This window comes from Sesamum indicum, linkage group LG6, assembly GCF_000512975.1.
Source record: "Sesamum indicum cultivar Zhongzhi No. 13 linkage group LG6, S_indicum_v1.0, whole genome shotgun sequence".
Taxonomy (NCBI): domain Eukaryota; kingdom Viridiplantae; phylum Streptophyta; class Magnoliopsida; order Lamiales; family Pedaliaceae; genus Sesamum; species Sesamum indicum.
The window spans coordinates 4,802,526-4,817,715 of NC_026150.1; the positions used below are offsets into that span (position 1 = coordinate 4,802,526).

The 15,190-nt window shown below is 35.4% G+C and overlaps 2 protein-coding genes across 3 annotated transcripts; both read left to right on the plus strand.

Moving 5' to 3' along the window:
- On the plus strand, positions 2,538 to 6,201 carry LOC105163744 (G2/mitotic-specific cyclin S13-7). Its single transcript, XM_011082193.2, has 9 exons — positions 2,538 to 2,832; positions 3,934 to 4,060; positions 4,164 to 4,224; positions 4,335 to 4,553; positions 4,660 to 4,785; positions 4,871 to 5,119; positions 5,209 to 5,370; positions 5,454 to 5,635; positions 5,823 to 6,201. The coding sequence occupies exons 1-9, from the start codon at positions 2,796 to 2,798 to the stop codon at positions 5,965 to 5,967; spliced, it is 1,308 nt and encodes a 435-aa protein (XP_011080495.1). The 5' UTR covers positions 2,538 to 2,795; the 3' UTR covers positions 5,968 to 6,201.
- Positions 6,760 to 13,718, plus strand: LOC105163745 (BTB/POZ and MATH domain-containing protein 4). Of its 2 annotated transcripts, none has more exons than XM_020694696.1 (4): positions 6,760 to 7,468; positions 11,550 to 11,895; positions 12,084 to 12,230; positions 13,248 to 13,718. In XM_020694696.1, exons 1-4 carry the CDS (start codon positions 7,068 to 7,070, stop codon positions 13,314 to 13,316), a joined length of 963 nt encoding a protein of 320 aa, XP_020550355.1. In that variant the 5' UTR covers positions 6,760 to 7,067; the 3' UTR covers positions 13,317 to 13,718. The 2 variants fall into 2 exon arrangements, with proteins under 2 accessions (XP_020550355.1, XP_011080496.1); XM_011082194.2 differs by having other exon boundaries at positions 6,761 to 7,468; positions 12,084 to 12,360.

Sequence of the window (15,190 nt, forward strand, 5' to 3'; positions counted from 1 at the left end):
AGAATAATCCCTGCCCTGAGTCAGGCATCCCCCTTAAAAAAATCCTGCACCAAGGGGGCATCCCCTCAGCAAATAAATCTTTACATACCTGTTTTCCTCAAGGAGTATTTTTTATTTTAATAATTTTGCAGATTTATTTTACCCCCTTTAATGTGTTAATATATGTTTGCTTGTAGGGATTTCATGAAGAAGACATCCCTATCATAAAAAACCCTATCTTCCACACAAGTACAAAAGCCATGTCTTCCACACAGGTACAAATGCCCTCCTCCATGGAAGCTCCCCAAGTCCTCCTTCAGGCAGGCACTTAGGTCCTTCTTTGGGGGGACTTGTAAGCTCTGTCCCGTGCAGGCACCTAAGCCGTCCTCTGCAGAGGCATCTAAAGCTTGCTTCCAGCTGACACCTTATTTTTCCTCCAGTGAGGTTCCTAAGTCTTACTCCAAGAAGGGTCCCCTCTCAAATAAACCCTCCTTTGAGGAGGCACAATAACTTTGCTTCGGGCAAGATCTATTCGTAATATATACATACTTTTGTTATTTAATAATCTCTTGTAGAAAAATAAAGTCCTACATCAAAGTAGGTACAAAAGTTACCCATTAAGCCCTTATCCTTGAAGGCACCCTCCTAAAAGGTCATGCTCCATACAGGCATGAAGTAAGTTCTTTTTATTCTAGGTATGCTTATGCTATTCTTGGTAGGAGTTCGAAACAAAAAAAAAAAAAGAAGGAGAAAAGAAAAGTTCATTCTTTGGACTCCATATCTGAAGATTTCTACTCTAATAAGTGTTGAAATCTCCACTTATTAGAGTGCGGGGCTATTGATGTGCATAAAAATAGGTTGGCCCAAAGAGACCCAAACGATCCAAAAAGAAGAAAGAAATGAGAGGCACGTAACATCTCAAGAGACCTAAGAGGATCTGGCAAGTGTCCTTGGCGAGTGGGCCCCCAAAAAACAGACAAGTGGACGATCTTGGTAGGTGCCCATTAGAAAACAGATAGGCGGGCGGCCTTGGCAAGTGCCCCATAGAAAGCAGACAGGCGAGCGACCTTGGCGGGTGCTTCCAGAAAATAGATTGGCAAATGAAGGAGGTTGAAAGCGTCCTCTTCTTACTTGGCCCATGAAGAGATCTAAAGCCCAAACCAGACAGTTTGTTGGTATCTATGGTGTTGGTTCTTCTTCACAACGATTTTCTTTTCCTCTCCATTTCTTAAAAGGAAAAAGAAATCATCGCTGATGTAAAGAAAAAAAATTAAAAGTTAGGTGCAACACCAAGAATGGAAAATGTCTATAAAAATCAAAATTTAAACGCAACACAGAAATAATATATGATCACCAGCACACTTGAACCATAATTACATCACTTATCTATGGGAAAGAACTCTACATCTTTCTTGCCTCAGGCAAAGAAAACAGTCGAAATATTTTGTTGCAAGGGAATCCAACTTTGAGCAAAGAATTAAGCCATGGAAATGAAGAATGGAGCTTTATGTAAATTCAAAAATTGGTAGATTGACAAGACATTCCATTTTATCTTACAGTGGGGTAATAAAGTAATTTAATAACATTATCTATCAATTTGTCCAAATCTCTCATAAACACAAATGAGTAACTGTCATACATATAATCATTTACTTGAACCATTAAATATATAAAATGTTATAAAATTAAGTGCTTATGACCTTATGTTTTTTATTTTTATAGAAACTTGCAATACCCTAAATTGTTTGATTTTACATTTCTCAAGGTAGCATTTCTGAATTTTAGATTTTGTTTCCAAATTAGTTTATTGACCACTTTTGGATGAAAAATATGGCCATGATTTGAAGTTTCTTTTTGTTAATTTAGTCCCAAAATTATAAAAAAAGTATCAAATTGGTCCTCATATTTTGTGGAAAAAAGTAGTGTAATTTCCCACAGAAAATATATGTTTATTCAAGGTATGCTCTTCTTGATGGCTAACAACATATTAAGAGAATTTAAAGTGAAAAAAATGACTGTTGTTTTCAAATTTATCCTTTTTATTTTTCTAATTAATATGGCAACAATATTTTGTGAAGGTTTAGAAGAAAGTAATTTATACATTTTTCAAAAATATTTTTGTGCCAAATTAGTTGTAGGAGCCAATAAAAAATCTCAAAATTAAATATAAACCCTAAAACAACAATTAAAGAACAACCCTAAATTAATTAGTTTATATGTTTAATATTTTGGAAACCCATTTAATATAAAATTCCAAATTAAATTAAAATATGGTTTTGATGCCCAAAAACAAAAGAAATGATTTTCCATAATTTAGGTAGAAAGAGAGCAACTCATTAATTAAATTAATTGAAATGAGAATTGAAGGCTCCACTGTTCTCCCTTCTAACGGCTAGTAAGGTTTACACAAACCCATAAAGCTGAACCAGAAACCCGATCAGAACCATCCATTCTCAGTAATCCAACGGATCCTATTCAAAGATGGAGAATATGACCGTTGACGCCTAAGAGGCGTCCCTCCACTTCGCCCACATTTTATATACCACGCCGTTTAATGTGCGTCTCCTCTTCATCACTATTTCTGACAAGAACGACCAGAAAAGGTACAGAAAAAGATAATCTTGGAGAGAGAAAGAGGGAATTCTAGACAGAGAGAAGGGAGGGGCTGTTTGTGAATTGTGGCGATAGAAAACCCATAAGAAAGGAGAGGCGAACAGCGGTGATCTCCTGGTGTTTCTGTCGTCTTTCTTGGAGGGGTTCCCCAAATCGACGACCAAGAAGAAGGGTTGGAGAAAGAAGAGGAATCAGGTTCAGTGATGGCTTCTAGAGCTGTAGTTCCGGAGCAAGTTAGAGGTAGAACTGAGAATTAATGCTTATCTTTGAATGATATATTTTATTTCAATATTTTCTTTGTTGGTGTAAACTTTTTGGGCTCTCTGATCCATTTTTTGTTAGAATTTAAGGGTGTTTCAGTGTGATTCTTGAAGGAATTCTAGTGGGGTTTCTTTTTCTTTACAGTGCAAAGACTATCTTGCGGGTTGCTGAATTTTGTTTGTTTATTCCATTGCTATTCGTCTATTACTATCTATTGATGGTGAGAGCAGCTCTGTCTCATTTCTTGTTTTGAACTTTGGCTAAGATGAAATACTTCTTTATGACATGGAAAGCTTTTGATCCTACAAAATTCTTGCTCGTTTAAACATAAAAACAGTTGTCGATAAGTAGTTCTTTTTGTTTGCGGGGCTATTATTTTTGCCTCCCTCTTCCTTTGGGGGGAAAGAAAAGCAGAATGATTTTACTAACTGGGCTGCTGTAATTTGTGTGAAGAAAGAGCTCTAAAGATGATATTTACATATTATTGTAAAGAAATTATCTGAATAGTGTAGAAATATTTTCTCGAGGCCTCTTCATTTTGTTTTGTTCCGTAACATGCTTATATTCTGTTCATCAGGTTTGATCAATGCTTAAAAGTTCATAGGTTCAGCTTTCTTTCCATGTATTTCGCCGAGATTTAAATTGAGGTTTATGCATGAATTTCCTGTAATAGTTCATGATCCGTTGATATTAATTCGTACCAGGCATTTCGTTAATTATTCTTGGATTTGCTGCGTATATACTTGTTTTGTGATCCTTACATAAGAACAGAGTTCTAGACTTTTGTTTGGGCTATCAACATTCCCTTTTCTTGATAATTTTCTTCTCCTGGGGATAGACTAGAATTGTTGACTTCCTGGATTCCTCTGTGTTCTGATCTGAATTATTACAAGATACAATGTTTAGTTTCATTTGATGCATAATTACACCTTGGGACTTCTGTTTCTTGGATTTGCTTTGGTGTTATCCCTCTCTTGATATTGATTTATTCTCTTACGAGGGACATTTTAACTTGAATTCTTGACAACTTGTCCCAGTTTTATCAGCAAAGTTATGATTAGTCTTCTTGTATTTGATCAGTTGGAGGAGGGAAGCAAAAGAACGGTCACGCCGAAGGCAGAAATAGGCGAGTTCTCGGAGATATTGGGAACTTCGTAACTGCACCAGCTGTTGAGGGGAAGCCTCAGATCGCCCGCCCCATAACAAGGTTTTCACTTCTCTACACACACACACATGTGTGTGTGTTTGTGTGTTCTTGTTTTGTTTAAAGAAAAAAGTAACAAAGAATTTACCATCATTTCTGATTTCAGGAGTTTTGGCGCACAATTGCTGGCAAATGCACAAGCAGCAAAAGAGAAAAACAACAGCAAGGTTAAAGAAAAAAAATAGAAAGGACTCCAATTGATCGGAGCTTCTCAACGTTGTTTTTTTAATTTTCTTGAGTATTGGTGAGATAACAAAATTTTGCAATAACTATGCAGAAACCACTGGCAGAAAATGTTAATGATTTGGCCGGAAAAGATGGTGCTGTGAAACCCGCCGTGCCTCATAAGAAGGAATCCTTGAAGCCGAAGAAGGAGGCTGTAATTGTAATCAGTCCGGACGAAGATGAAAGCTGCAAGAGTGGACGGAAACTAAGAGAAGGATCATCAAAAAAGCCCAACAAAACTCTCACCTCTGTCCTCACTGCACGAAGCAAGGTTTCGATACCTTCTTTGTCTTACTACAATATAAATTCAAGAACAATATTCGATTTATATATTTTACTGTAGTTGTTTGAATGTTAATTTTTTCCAATTTTCTCAGGCTGCTTGTGGAGTTACCAAGAAACCAAAGGATCTAATAGTAGACATCGATGCAGCAGATGTTGATAATGAATTGTCAGCCGTGGAGTATGTTGAGGATATCTACAATTTCTATAAGCTAACAGAGGTCTGCGGGCTCACTAGCCACTCTAATTGTGCTTGTTTACTCTGATCATGTAGGCGTCTGATGTATTTTCATTCTCCTTGTTCAGGGCGATGGGCGAGTGCACGATTACATAGACGCGCAGCCGGAAATGAACTCAAAAATGAGAGCCATTCTCGTCGACTGGCTGATTGAAGTCCACAAGAAGTTTGAACTGATGCCTGAGAGTCTCTACCTTACAGTTAATATAGTGGATCGGTTCCTTTCGGTGAAAACTGTTCCAAGAAGGGAACTTCAATTGGTAGGGATTAGCTCGATGCTAATCGCTTGCAAATATGAAGAGATATGGGCGCCGGAGGTATATATGATGTTAAATATTTGCTCGATCAAATGTGAAATAGGCTCGTGTTTGCAAATAAAGTTAACCAAGTTTTCGATCTTTATCAGGTCAACGACTTCATAGCTATATCGGACAATGCTTATGTCAGAGAGCAAGTGCTTCTCATGGAGAAAGCAATTCTTGGGAAACTAGAGTGGTATCTAACAGTTCCAACTCCATACGTCTTTCTCGTACGATACATTAAAGCTTCTCTTCCATCTGATAAAGAGGTATTTTATGGTTGTTGCAATGTAATTTCCAGTTGAAGTAGCTGAATGTGAGTGGCTTATTCATTTATTTGTCGACGATGCAGATGGAGAACATGACATTTTTCTTTGCTGAACTTGGTTTGATGAACTACTCTGCCGTCATACCGTATTGTCCCTCCATGCTTGCTGCTTCTGCTGTATACGCTGCACGTTGCACTCTTAACCGGATTCCCCTATGGACTGAAACTCTGAATCACCACACCGGCTACTCTGAGGATCAGCTGATGTACGTAAATTGATCCAAATAACTATAGACACTACACACCCCTTAAGTTATTACAAGAGAAGAATCCCTCGATTTAGGAAAATCAATTACTGCAACTAAATTTTTCAGGAACGTCGGTGTAATTATTCCTTATTACATATTTGTTACAGTTTATATACTAAAACTCTTGTCTGTATTGATGTAACAGGGAGTGTGCAAGGCTTTTGGTGAGCTTCCACTCCGGTGCTGGAGAAAACAAGCTGAAAGCAGTTTTGAGAAAATACTCAAACCCGGAAAGGGGTGCTGTTGCTTTGTTTCCACCAGCAAGAAGCCTTCTCCCAATCTGCTGCTGATGTTGCGAAGACAACAAAAGGTGTGTCCGCGTCCCCTTTGAGTTGTTTCAGACGGGCGCTATGTATTGTTCAGACAAGACAAATGACATATAGTATCAGTTTGAGATTATAATTAGGCTGTCAATGATCTCTTTCTGCTATCAGGCCAACTTACTTATGTTGGGTTTTTGTGTATTTTCCGAGGATTGAATTGTCAAGAAAGTTTGGTAGAAATGCATTTTGATTTGTTCATAATTCCTTTGTTTAAAGCCACATTTGGAAATTCAAAGTCCCTTTCACAAATACAATTTTTGATACGGCTGTGTTTGGATTGAAGGATTGGAATAAAAACTTTTAAATTCATAGTAACAAATATTATGGTCTTGTAACTTGTACTTTGGACTATATTTTGTGTTATCGTAATAAATTTCTAAAATTCTTTAATATGAAGTTATTTGAAATATTTTTTTTAAAAAATATTTGTTCGAATCTATTTTTTTTTTTATTTAAGTGTTTTTTGAGAAGTTAGTAACATGTTTGGTGAAAAGCAACTGATTTTTTTTCACTTTCTAAAATGCAGTTTTATTACAAGTTCATTTAATGATATCACTAAACATTGAAATAAATTTGAACAAATGCATCAGCATTCAGCAACTACATATCTTAATCATAGTGAGTCAAAGTCTATATAGATAAGGTAGTTTAATTGGGATAATTTCACTTTTAGTACTCTAACATATTCATATTTTATTTTTGGCACCATAAGTTTTCAAATTAAAATAAATGATTTATGTAAAAAATAGAGATAGTGTGTATGAACGAGTGTATGTATAATCAACGATAAGAATGATATAATTCCTCGGCTCGAAAAAGCTCTCCTCGTCCTTGTCCTCGTCGCCCCCAATCCAATTAATCGCCTCTCTTCTTCCCCACCAATAATTCCGACCACCATACAAATTTTACAACCAAATTTGGACCAAAAACCCTAACCAACTTTCCCTCTCTCTCTCTCTCTCTCTAAAACCCAATTCCCTCATTTTCTTCTTTACCTCTCTCCAATTCCAATGCGTTTCCCCTGATATCAGAGAAGAAGAATATTACGAAAATCTGGGCCTCGGAAAATGTCAGAAACACCCGAAAAGAATCCGAGCCAGAATCCGTTGATTTCCCCTACGAGCTCCCGCTCCGTAACCGAGACGATAAACGGCTCGCACCGCTTCGTGATCCAGGGATACTCTCTGGCCAAAGGCATGGGCGTTGGCAAACACATAGCCAGCGATGAGTTTACCGTTGGAGGCTATAAATGGGCGATTTACTTTTACCCCGACGGTAAGAATCCTGAGGATAATTCCACTTACGTATCGGTTTTCATTGCGTTGGCGAGCGAGGGCACCGACGTCAGGGCGTTGTTTGAGTTGACTCTTGTTGACCAGAGCGGGAAAGGGAAGCATAAAGTGCATAGCCATTTCGATAGATCGCTTGAGAGTGGTCCGTACACGCTTAAATACCGTGGCAGCATGTGGTAACGTCTTTCTTATCCTGTTCAATTTCTGTTTTTTGATGCACTTAGATTTTGTGCGAGGAAAAGTTTCCCCTTTTTTTTGGGTCCGCAGGCTCTTTATGAATATTCAAACTGAATGCTGTAATTTACATGCTTCGTGCTAATGTGGATGTGTTTCTCTTGAAAATGGGGGACAATCTTTATGAATTCATTTCAGGAATGATCTTACCATGTTTAGTCTGGAAATTAGAAGAGAATTATGTTACCTTTTCGTTGACTTTGTTCTTTTTCCTCCATATAAGGGGAAGTTACATGTTTGGTGAGTATAGTTGAAGAATTTGCTAATGTTAGGTGATCAATTTATGATTTGGAACTGGAGAGTTTTATGGGATCTATTGTTGTTATTTTCCAGTAAGGTCATTTTTTGATTTCTGTTGAATGAAACAATAGTGGAATTCAAGATGAATTAAGTCCAACAATCTGCCATGACTCGGTAATAAGAGCAAATTTATTGATTAGCATATAGAGATGAGGCAGTATAACTTAGATAATATGAATTTTACTAGAGGAAAAAATCGTAGAAATAACTTTTTAACTTACTAAGATGAGATTATTAGAGATTGTGATTGAAATGCATTTCCTAGAACTTTTCTAGTAGCCATACTGAGTTTTATTGCGATTGGTATGCTTGTGGCGGACAACCAGTAAGAGAATTTAAGTGTTGAGATACACTTGAACTAAGATTTGTAAGTTATGTTATCGTATAATACGCAACATACGCTTCCAGTTGGTAAGAAAGCAACATCGTATTTCTTACTGCCCATGCTAATAAGACCCTTTGGGTAAGGAGAAGATGGGTTCCCACTTTTTCATTGTATGAGACCTGGAGGTATATTGGCTCTATATTATATCCTTTTGAGCTTCAAGCCTTCAACTATTTCTTTATGCTTTATTTAAGTGTTGCAATTAGTGTGCCATCACTGCTATGAATGATTTGGTAATGTGGGATGTCTAAGAAATGACTATACTAAAGTTGAGATATGCGAATAGGAAAAGACTGTCTTCTACTGACATCAAACATGTATTCACTAGCTGACTAATTATATCTAACTTAGTTGTTCTGGACAATATTTTTTGCATATTAAGTATGCTCTTCGAAGGTAAGGGATATGTTTGCTAGTGTAGTTGAAGAAATCTATGGAATAATGAGATAAAGTATCTTCATATTTTAACAATTGGAGTTGCTCTCTATTCTTAACTGCTGTATGATCAAAACTTTTAGTTTATATGCTTTATGGTCACACGACAATTTGCTTATGTGAAATCACCACTGTAGGTCTAGCTATTATATATGAGTAGGAGATGTAGAATAATTTGGATAAACAGGTTGCCTGTGAGGTCTAATTGGACCTATTTGACCAAAAGACACCTTTCGGGGGCAACTTTTATTGAATTAACTGCATCTTTTTTTTATTTAACTTAGCAAATTAACAAGATTCAATGTACTTTAATTTGAAGAAGATACTTGCAACTTGCAACATTTCGGTGGAGATCGAGCCCTCTCCATTTATGATTGTTTTGTGACTGTTGTAAGCATCAATATGGTGAAGAAATGTCAGCTAAGCAAACCCATAAAATATCTTATTTGTGAAGTTAAATCCAATTGATAATGCATGATGTTTATTTTATATTTTGCAATTAGTTTATGTACAATCTCTGGTAACCATTTTTTGGGTCAATTTGATAATTTCTTATCAATATACCTTAGAACGCTCTGAGTCATTACATGCCTTGTGCATTATGAACAAGCAATCCCGAAATAACTAGTATGGTTTTTATAACATTGAAATTCTGGCAGAACTTTTGCCTTCATTTTTTAATTTATTCCATCTTCTGTTGATTATTTTGCATATTGTTTGTTGTGGGGCATGCATGATAATATTTGGTTCGTTCTGCTGCTTTTGGATGAAGAAGTGATTGAATTAAAACAAACACTGAATATGGGAGGTAGTCATTGCAATAGGTACAGACTGAGTACGCCCCAATTGCAATAGTTTTTAGAACTACAAATAGATCTCGTGGCTGTTCTTTGGTTTATCTTCTTCTGATCCAAACCCAACCCCTACTATTTCTTTTTAATATTTTTGGGAGGCGATTCCCACATCCAACGGGTTCGCAGGCCAGGGGGGTTGAAAATTTTGAACCACCATCAAATCTTGTCTACTAGTTTTTAGCAAGTTATATGTGTTGTTATGATATCAAATATAATCATGAATTGTTAGCATTTCATATTTCTCAAAATATTTCTCCCCATTTTTTTATTTAGCACAATATTGGTTAGATTCTGTTTGATATGATTTTGTAGACTGAGCACCCGTAAAAAGCAATAATTTACTAGTTTCCAGAAATTAGAGGTCTGTCATACTTTTTTTTTTTAAAGACAGATGAAAATATATTTATTATAGAATATTACAATTTTAAAGTTTTAAAAGAAATTTAAGAGAAATACTTGTATAATCAGAGTATAGTAGCATCTTCAGTCATAATATTATTAAAATAATATTTTTTTTATCAATATTTAAAAATAAAAAAAAATATTTTGATTGACTAAAAGGAAATAAATATGATGAGAGCCATTTAGGACCCATTAGAAACCATATAGGACTTGTGATCTAGTTGGACTTAATTAAACACACAGCCCACATTGAAGTCATGATTATGGTTACATCTTTCATCAATTGCAAGATATCATTACTAATGAGATTTGATTGACTAATAAAATTAAACATGATAAAAACCCATTTAGGACCCCTATAATATCCACGATATAGTTGAAATTTAATTAAACACAACCCATGTTGGACACAAGTTAAAAAATCTTAAACGCAACCCACCCCGGAACTAGGTCGGTTGGGTTGGAACCATGAGTTTCAACCCATATTGCCACCACTAGTCCTAGGTGTTGGCGAACCTTGCGCAACCCCTGACTCACAAAAACCTTTGGCTGGTTAGTTCCTGAGGTGCTAGCCTTGCCCAACCCTGACTTGTTGCCATCAGTGATGAATTAAGTAATTCTAGTCCAATGGTTCTACTGGTTATGGAATTTATACAAGGGCAAACTAAAGTTGGGTTACTTGGGTAGTACCTTAGTGTATTATAGATTTGAAGCTTTTGGGTGGGTTTCGGGTGAGAAATACTATAAGTTCATATTTTTGCCTTTGTGGCATGTTATGATTAATCTTCTCAATTACAGATTTTTATGGTTATAACTTATAACTGAAAATGCTGTTAATGCGTGCATCTGTGTGTTGCAAGTTTGTAGATTGTAAATATTCTGATTCATGTCAAGGTTTACTAAAATGGATCTCTGGAAGAAATGTAATGAGTACAAGTACAGAGATAAACATGTTTAAAATGCATCTCTGTGTACAGAGATACTCGGAATAAAAGATAATGAGTACATCTGGAAGCATGTGGTATTTCGTTGACAAATTGGAAACAGACATTATTTTAGTGAAGAGGCTTTGATATCTGATTTTCTCTCTTTTGTATGTGGAGTAGATAATAATCACTATAAATGTTTATTTGAATTCAAAAATAATTGTCTTAGGGTAGTAAACTGGTTTTTGTAAACTATCTTTGTTATTTAATAACTTAGCAATTTATTCTTATTATCACTTTTATGATGATATATATTCCAGTATAATTGCAATTAGTGACTAGCATTCAACAGACAATGCAACCCAGAATTAAAATCTTTTGACAAGTTTTTTTGTTCATATGGTGCAGTTAGGTTGGTATACAGTCTAAGAGAAACTAAAAGATCAGTTGCTGTTAATTTCTATGCGAAGTTATGCTTGTGCTTATCTAGATAACTAAGTTAAATGAATTTCTCTGGTGAATTTTAGATAGCCTTTAACCGGTTCTTATGCAGTCCAAATTTATGATGCATGCAGTAAAACGAGAAGTTCTGGATGTATCTTCTCTTTTCAAATTTGCAACTCTTCAAATCTCTTTTAAATAGTTTAAGAAATAGTGTTGCCCTATTGCCTTGCCAAAAAATAATTTTCATTTCTTGTTTTTCCCAAAAACTTAAACACAGGGGATATAAGCGTTTTTTCAGGAGAGCCATGCTTGAAACTTCAGACTATCTTAAAGATGATTGCTTGAAGATCAACTGTACCGTTGGGGTCGTAGTTTCTGCCATCGATTGTTCAAGATTACACTCAATTCAGGTTCCAGATTCTGATATTGGGTCAGATTTTGGTACGCTGCTGGAAAATATGGAAGGTTCTGATATTATTTTTAATGTGGCTGGGGAGAAATTTCATGCCCACAAGTTGGTATTAGCTGCCCGTTCCTCCATATTTCTTTCAGAACTTTTTGAAGGATTGGACAGTGATGAGCAAGAGATTATGGTACCGGACATGGAACCTAAAGTTTTTGAGGTTAGTAGATTTTGTGTTTTGATCCGCTCTTAGGTCTGTCAGAATAAATACATAGTTCTTTAAATTGCTAACACCTGTTTTGGTTAATTTCTAGCTAATGCAACATTTTCCTTTTAGATTGACAAAATAAATGAATTTTTTCTTTTCTTGATTGGACGAGCATACTGAAGTTTCATGATCTGTGACAGGCGATGCTGCACTTTATATATAGAGATGCCTTAGTTGAAGATGAGCTGGTAGCATCGAGCTCTTCTTCATCTCCCTTGATAACTGACACGTTAACTGCAAAGTTGCTGGCAGCAGCTGATCGTTATGATTTAGCAAGACTGAGACGGGTGTGCGAATCTCGTCTTTGCAAGTATATATCTGTAAATTCTGTTGCACAAACACTTGCTTTGGCAGAACGTTTTCATGCTGCAGAATTGAAAGCTATTTGTCTTAGATTTGCTGCTGAGAACCTAGCAGGTATATGAGATGTGACCAGTTTAAACATTTATTGTTTATTGTTCGACGAAGAAGAGATTCTACTTGGGTGTTCTATTGAACTTGCCCCAGGGTGGTGATGAGAAATTGGTGACAGACTCTTGTCAGAGCTGACACCCGAATATGTTTGTTTGTCTTGCTCATGATATCTCAACATGCTTCTGGCTGGCAATAACAGCAACAGAAATTGACATGTTAGTGTAATAATGCAGTTTCAGATGAACTAAACTATCTGGTCCTGGCTTGGCAAAAGTTTCAGGTTTTGTTGATACGTGGTACATGTTCTTGGTGTACCTTGTTTGATTCATTAACCTATGTCATTGACATCATCGCACTATCCTTATTGTAATGATAGTATCATGAGTGAACTGGCAGATATGCTTAGTTGAAATTTTGATTTTTTTGTATTTTTCTTAAGACCGAGGTATTTTGGGAAGGTTTCTGTAAGATCCTGTAAATATGATGGAAACCTGTAAGATTTGTTCATAAGACAATTGATTTCTTTCGCCTAATCATGTAAATTGATATAGTGATAAGAATTATTTTACGTGTGTAGACTCCGATACTGTATTGCTAATAAAGCTCTTCTGTGAGTTCGTTTTATTGAAAGATGTACCAAATATCAGAACTTGGAATGATTTTCATGATATCTTTGTAGGTGGGGACTTCCCTATAATTCCAAAAGAAGTGTATAGAAACTTTCAGTGTGGTTAATTGGGTAGCATGAGACTGCTCTACTTTTTAGAAAAAGGTTAAATCTGTAAGGTCATCAATCTAGTGCTTCACCTTACATGTTTGCACAATGTTGGTGTTTCTTATGTTAAAGAAAGGTCTATCTATGACATCTCTCCTTTATTATTCTGTTGCAGCTGTTATGCGCTCAGATGGCTTTGAATATCTTAAAGAAAGTTGCCCAGCTCTGCAGTCCGAGATTTTGAAGACTGTGGCTGGCTGCGATGAGGATTGTAGCAGTGGTAGCAAGTCTCGAAGTGTTTGGGCCCAGCTCTCTGATGGTGGTGATACGGGTGGCAGGAGGGTAAGGCAACGGACTTGATAGGTAACTGATGCTTGTTCTTCTCTGTAATGAATATCATGTAACAAATACCTTCGAATTGTGTAAAAGGAAGTGTTTCATAGTTGAAATTTGACAAATGAAAGTCGAAATGCAACGGAAATTAATTGCATTGTTTTAGATTTTTTGTAATGTTTTGTGATTAAGCTCTTTTTCAGTAGATCCATCTTAGATATGGAATTCATCCATAACAATTATGTACCTCAGACGCTGCAAAATGCCTAAGATGGATTGTTTTCATCTTGTGGAAAATATGGTTTGCTTTTGCTGCTGCTGCTGCTTCTACACTGCAATTCACTATCTTTTCTGATTTACTTCTCCTTATGCTGCTGCTCTATCCCCTGCCTCCCTGTTTCTGGGTGATTGATTCATATTCAGTAAAAACAGGCAAACCTGTTGGAATCCACATGCAAAAACAACAGGTTTTTCATTTTTACCAGTCATGATGTTTGGCATGATACTCGTGCTACGTTTGTCGTAGTGTCATGCTAAGTTCTCAGCACTGGTCAAGGTGCACAAGAATCATTTCACTGCAATTGGCACATTGTTCACCTTTGCAAAGCTACATTGATGTTGGTCTCAGCCAGCCATTTCCTGAGGTCATTTAGATTGTATAAGCCGTTCAACACATTCAAGTAAGGTGTTACTTTGCTTTACAGATGCCCAATTCTAATCCAAGAGTCTGATAATAGTTATTTTTTTGGTTGAATAACTCAACCCGAACAACCTAATTAAATATAGTATAATTAATACGGGATATATTCTTTTTTTAATTTTGTCACCCAAATAACGAATGTCACAAAGTAAATGAGTATTATGAGGTCTAAGTGGCTCACACCTCGAGATTTTTTGGCTGCAAGAAACTCTGCTGTTCTTGGCACAACATGTCTTCATTCATCTATTTGCCCTTTGTTTTATGTTCCTCAAACCTTTTTTTTTTTTTTTCCCTTGTGAAGACCAAAATTTCCAAAATAAGTTAATACTCCAAAAATCTTGAATTGGAGAAAGAATAAGTCATAGGGAAAAAAGAAAAATTGAAGTTTTAAATTTTACTTGTAGTAAGAAAATCGAAAAACATAATAAATTCTACAATTCAACGGAGGAACAAAAATTGTTCTGAGTTAATGCTTTTATTGTTTTGATAATTCTTTTAAAATTTCTATTTCAAACTTATTCATATTATATATAGTGTTGAAAATTAAAGTTTTGGTCCGAGAAGAATGAAAAATACTGACAAATTCAATTTCTATTTAAAGATATATACTTTATTGTAGTATTTTGAAAGTTCTGAATAAGCAATTTGGCAAAATGTGTATTTGTATTCTTGTTAAAAAATTTAATGTGATGTAAGTAGATTAATATTGTATAATTTATTATTCTAGAGAAGATTTATTTTCATGCTCAAGTTCAATTCAAAATATGGTTTGTTTTAGCAATGTATTATTAGATGCTAGTTAAAAATAATGTACATATATTTGGTATTTTAAATAAAATATTATATTTTTCTATATGAGATGTGCTTGGATATGCTAAAGATATGTTGGATTTTGTCAAATTTATTTTATAACTTAACTTTAAAATAACTTAGAGTTAGATTAACTAACTTGATTACAACTTATTGCATCATTATTAGTACAACTATTTCTCAAAATAATTACAAATACGATTTCATTGTTTGAAAAATTACAAATGCATTCCTCAAATAAAAATTAATAAAATATACTGATTAAATATTTTCTC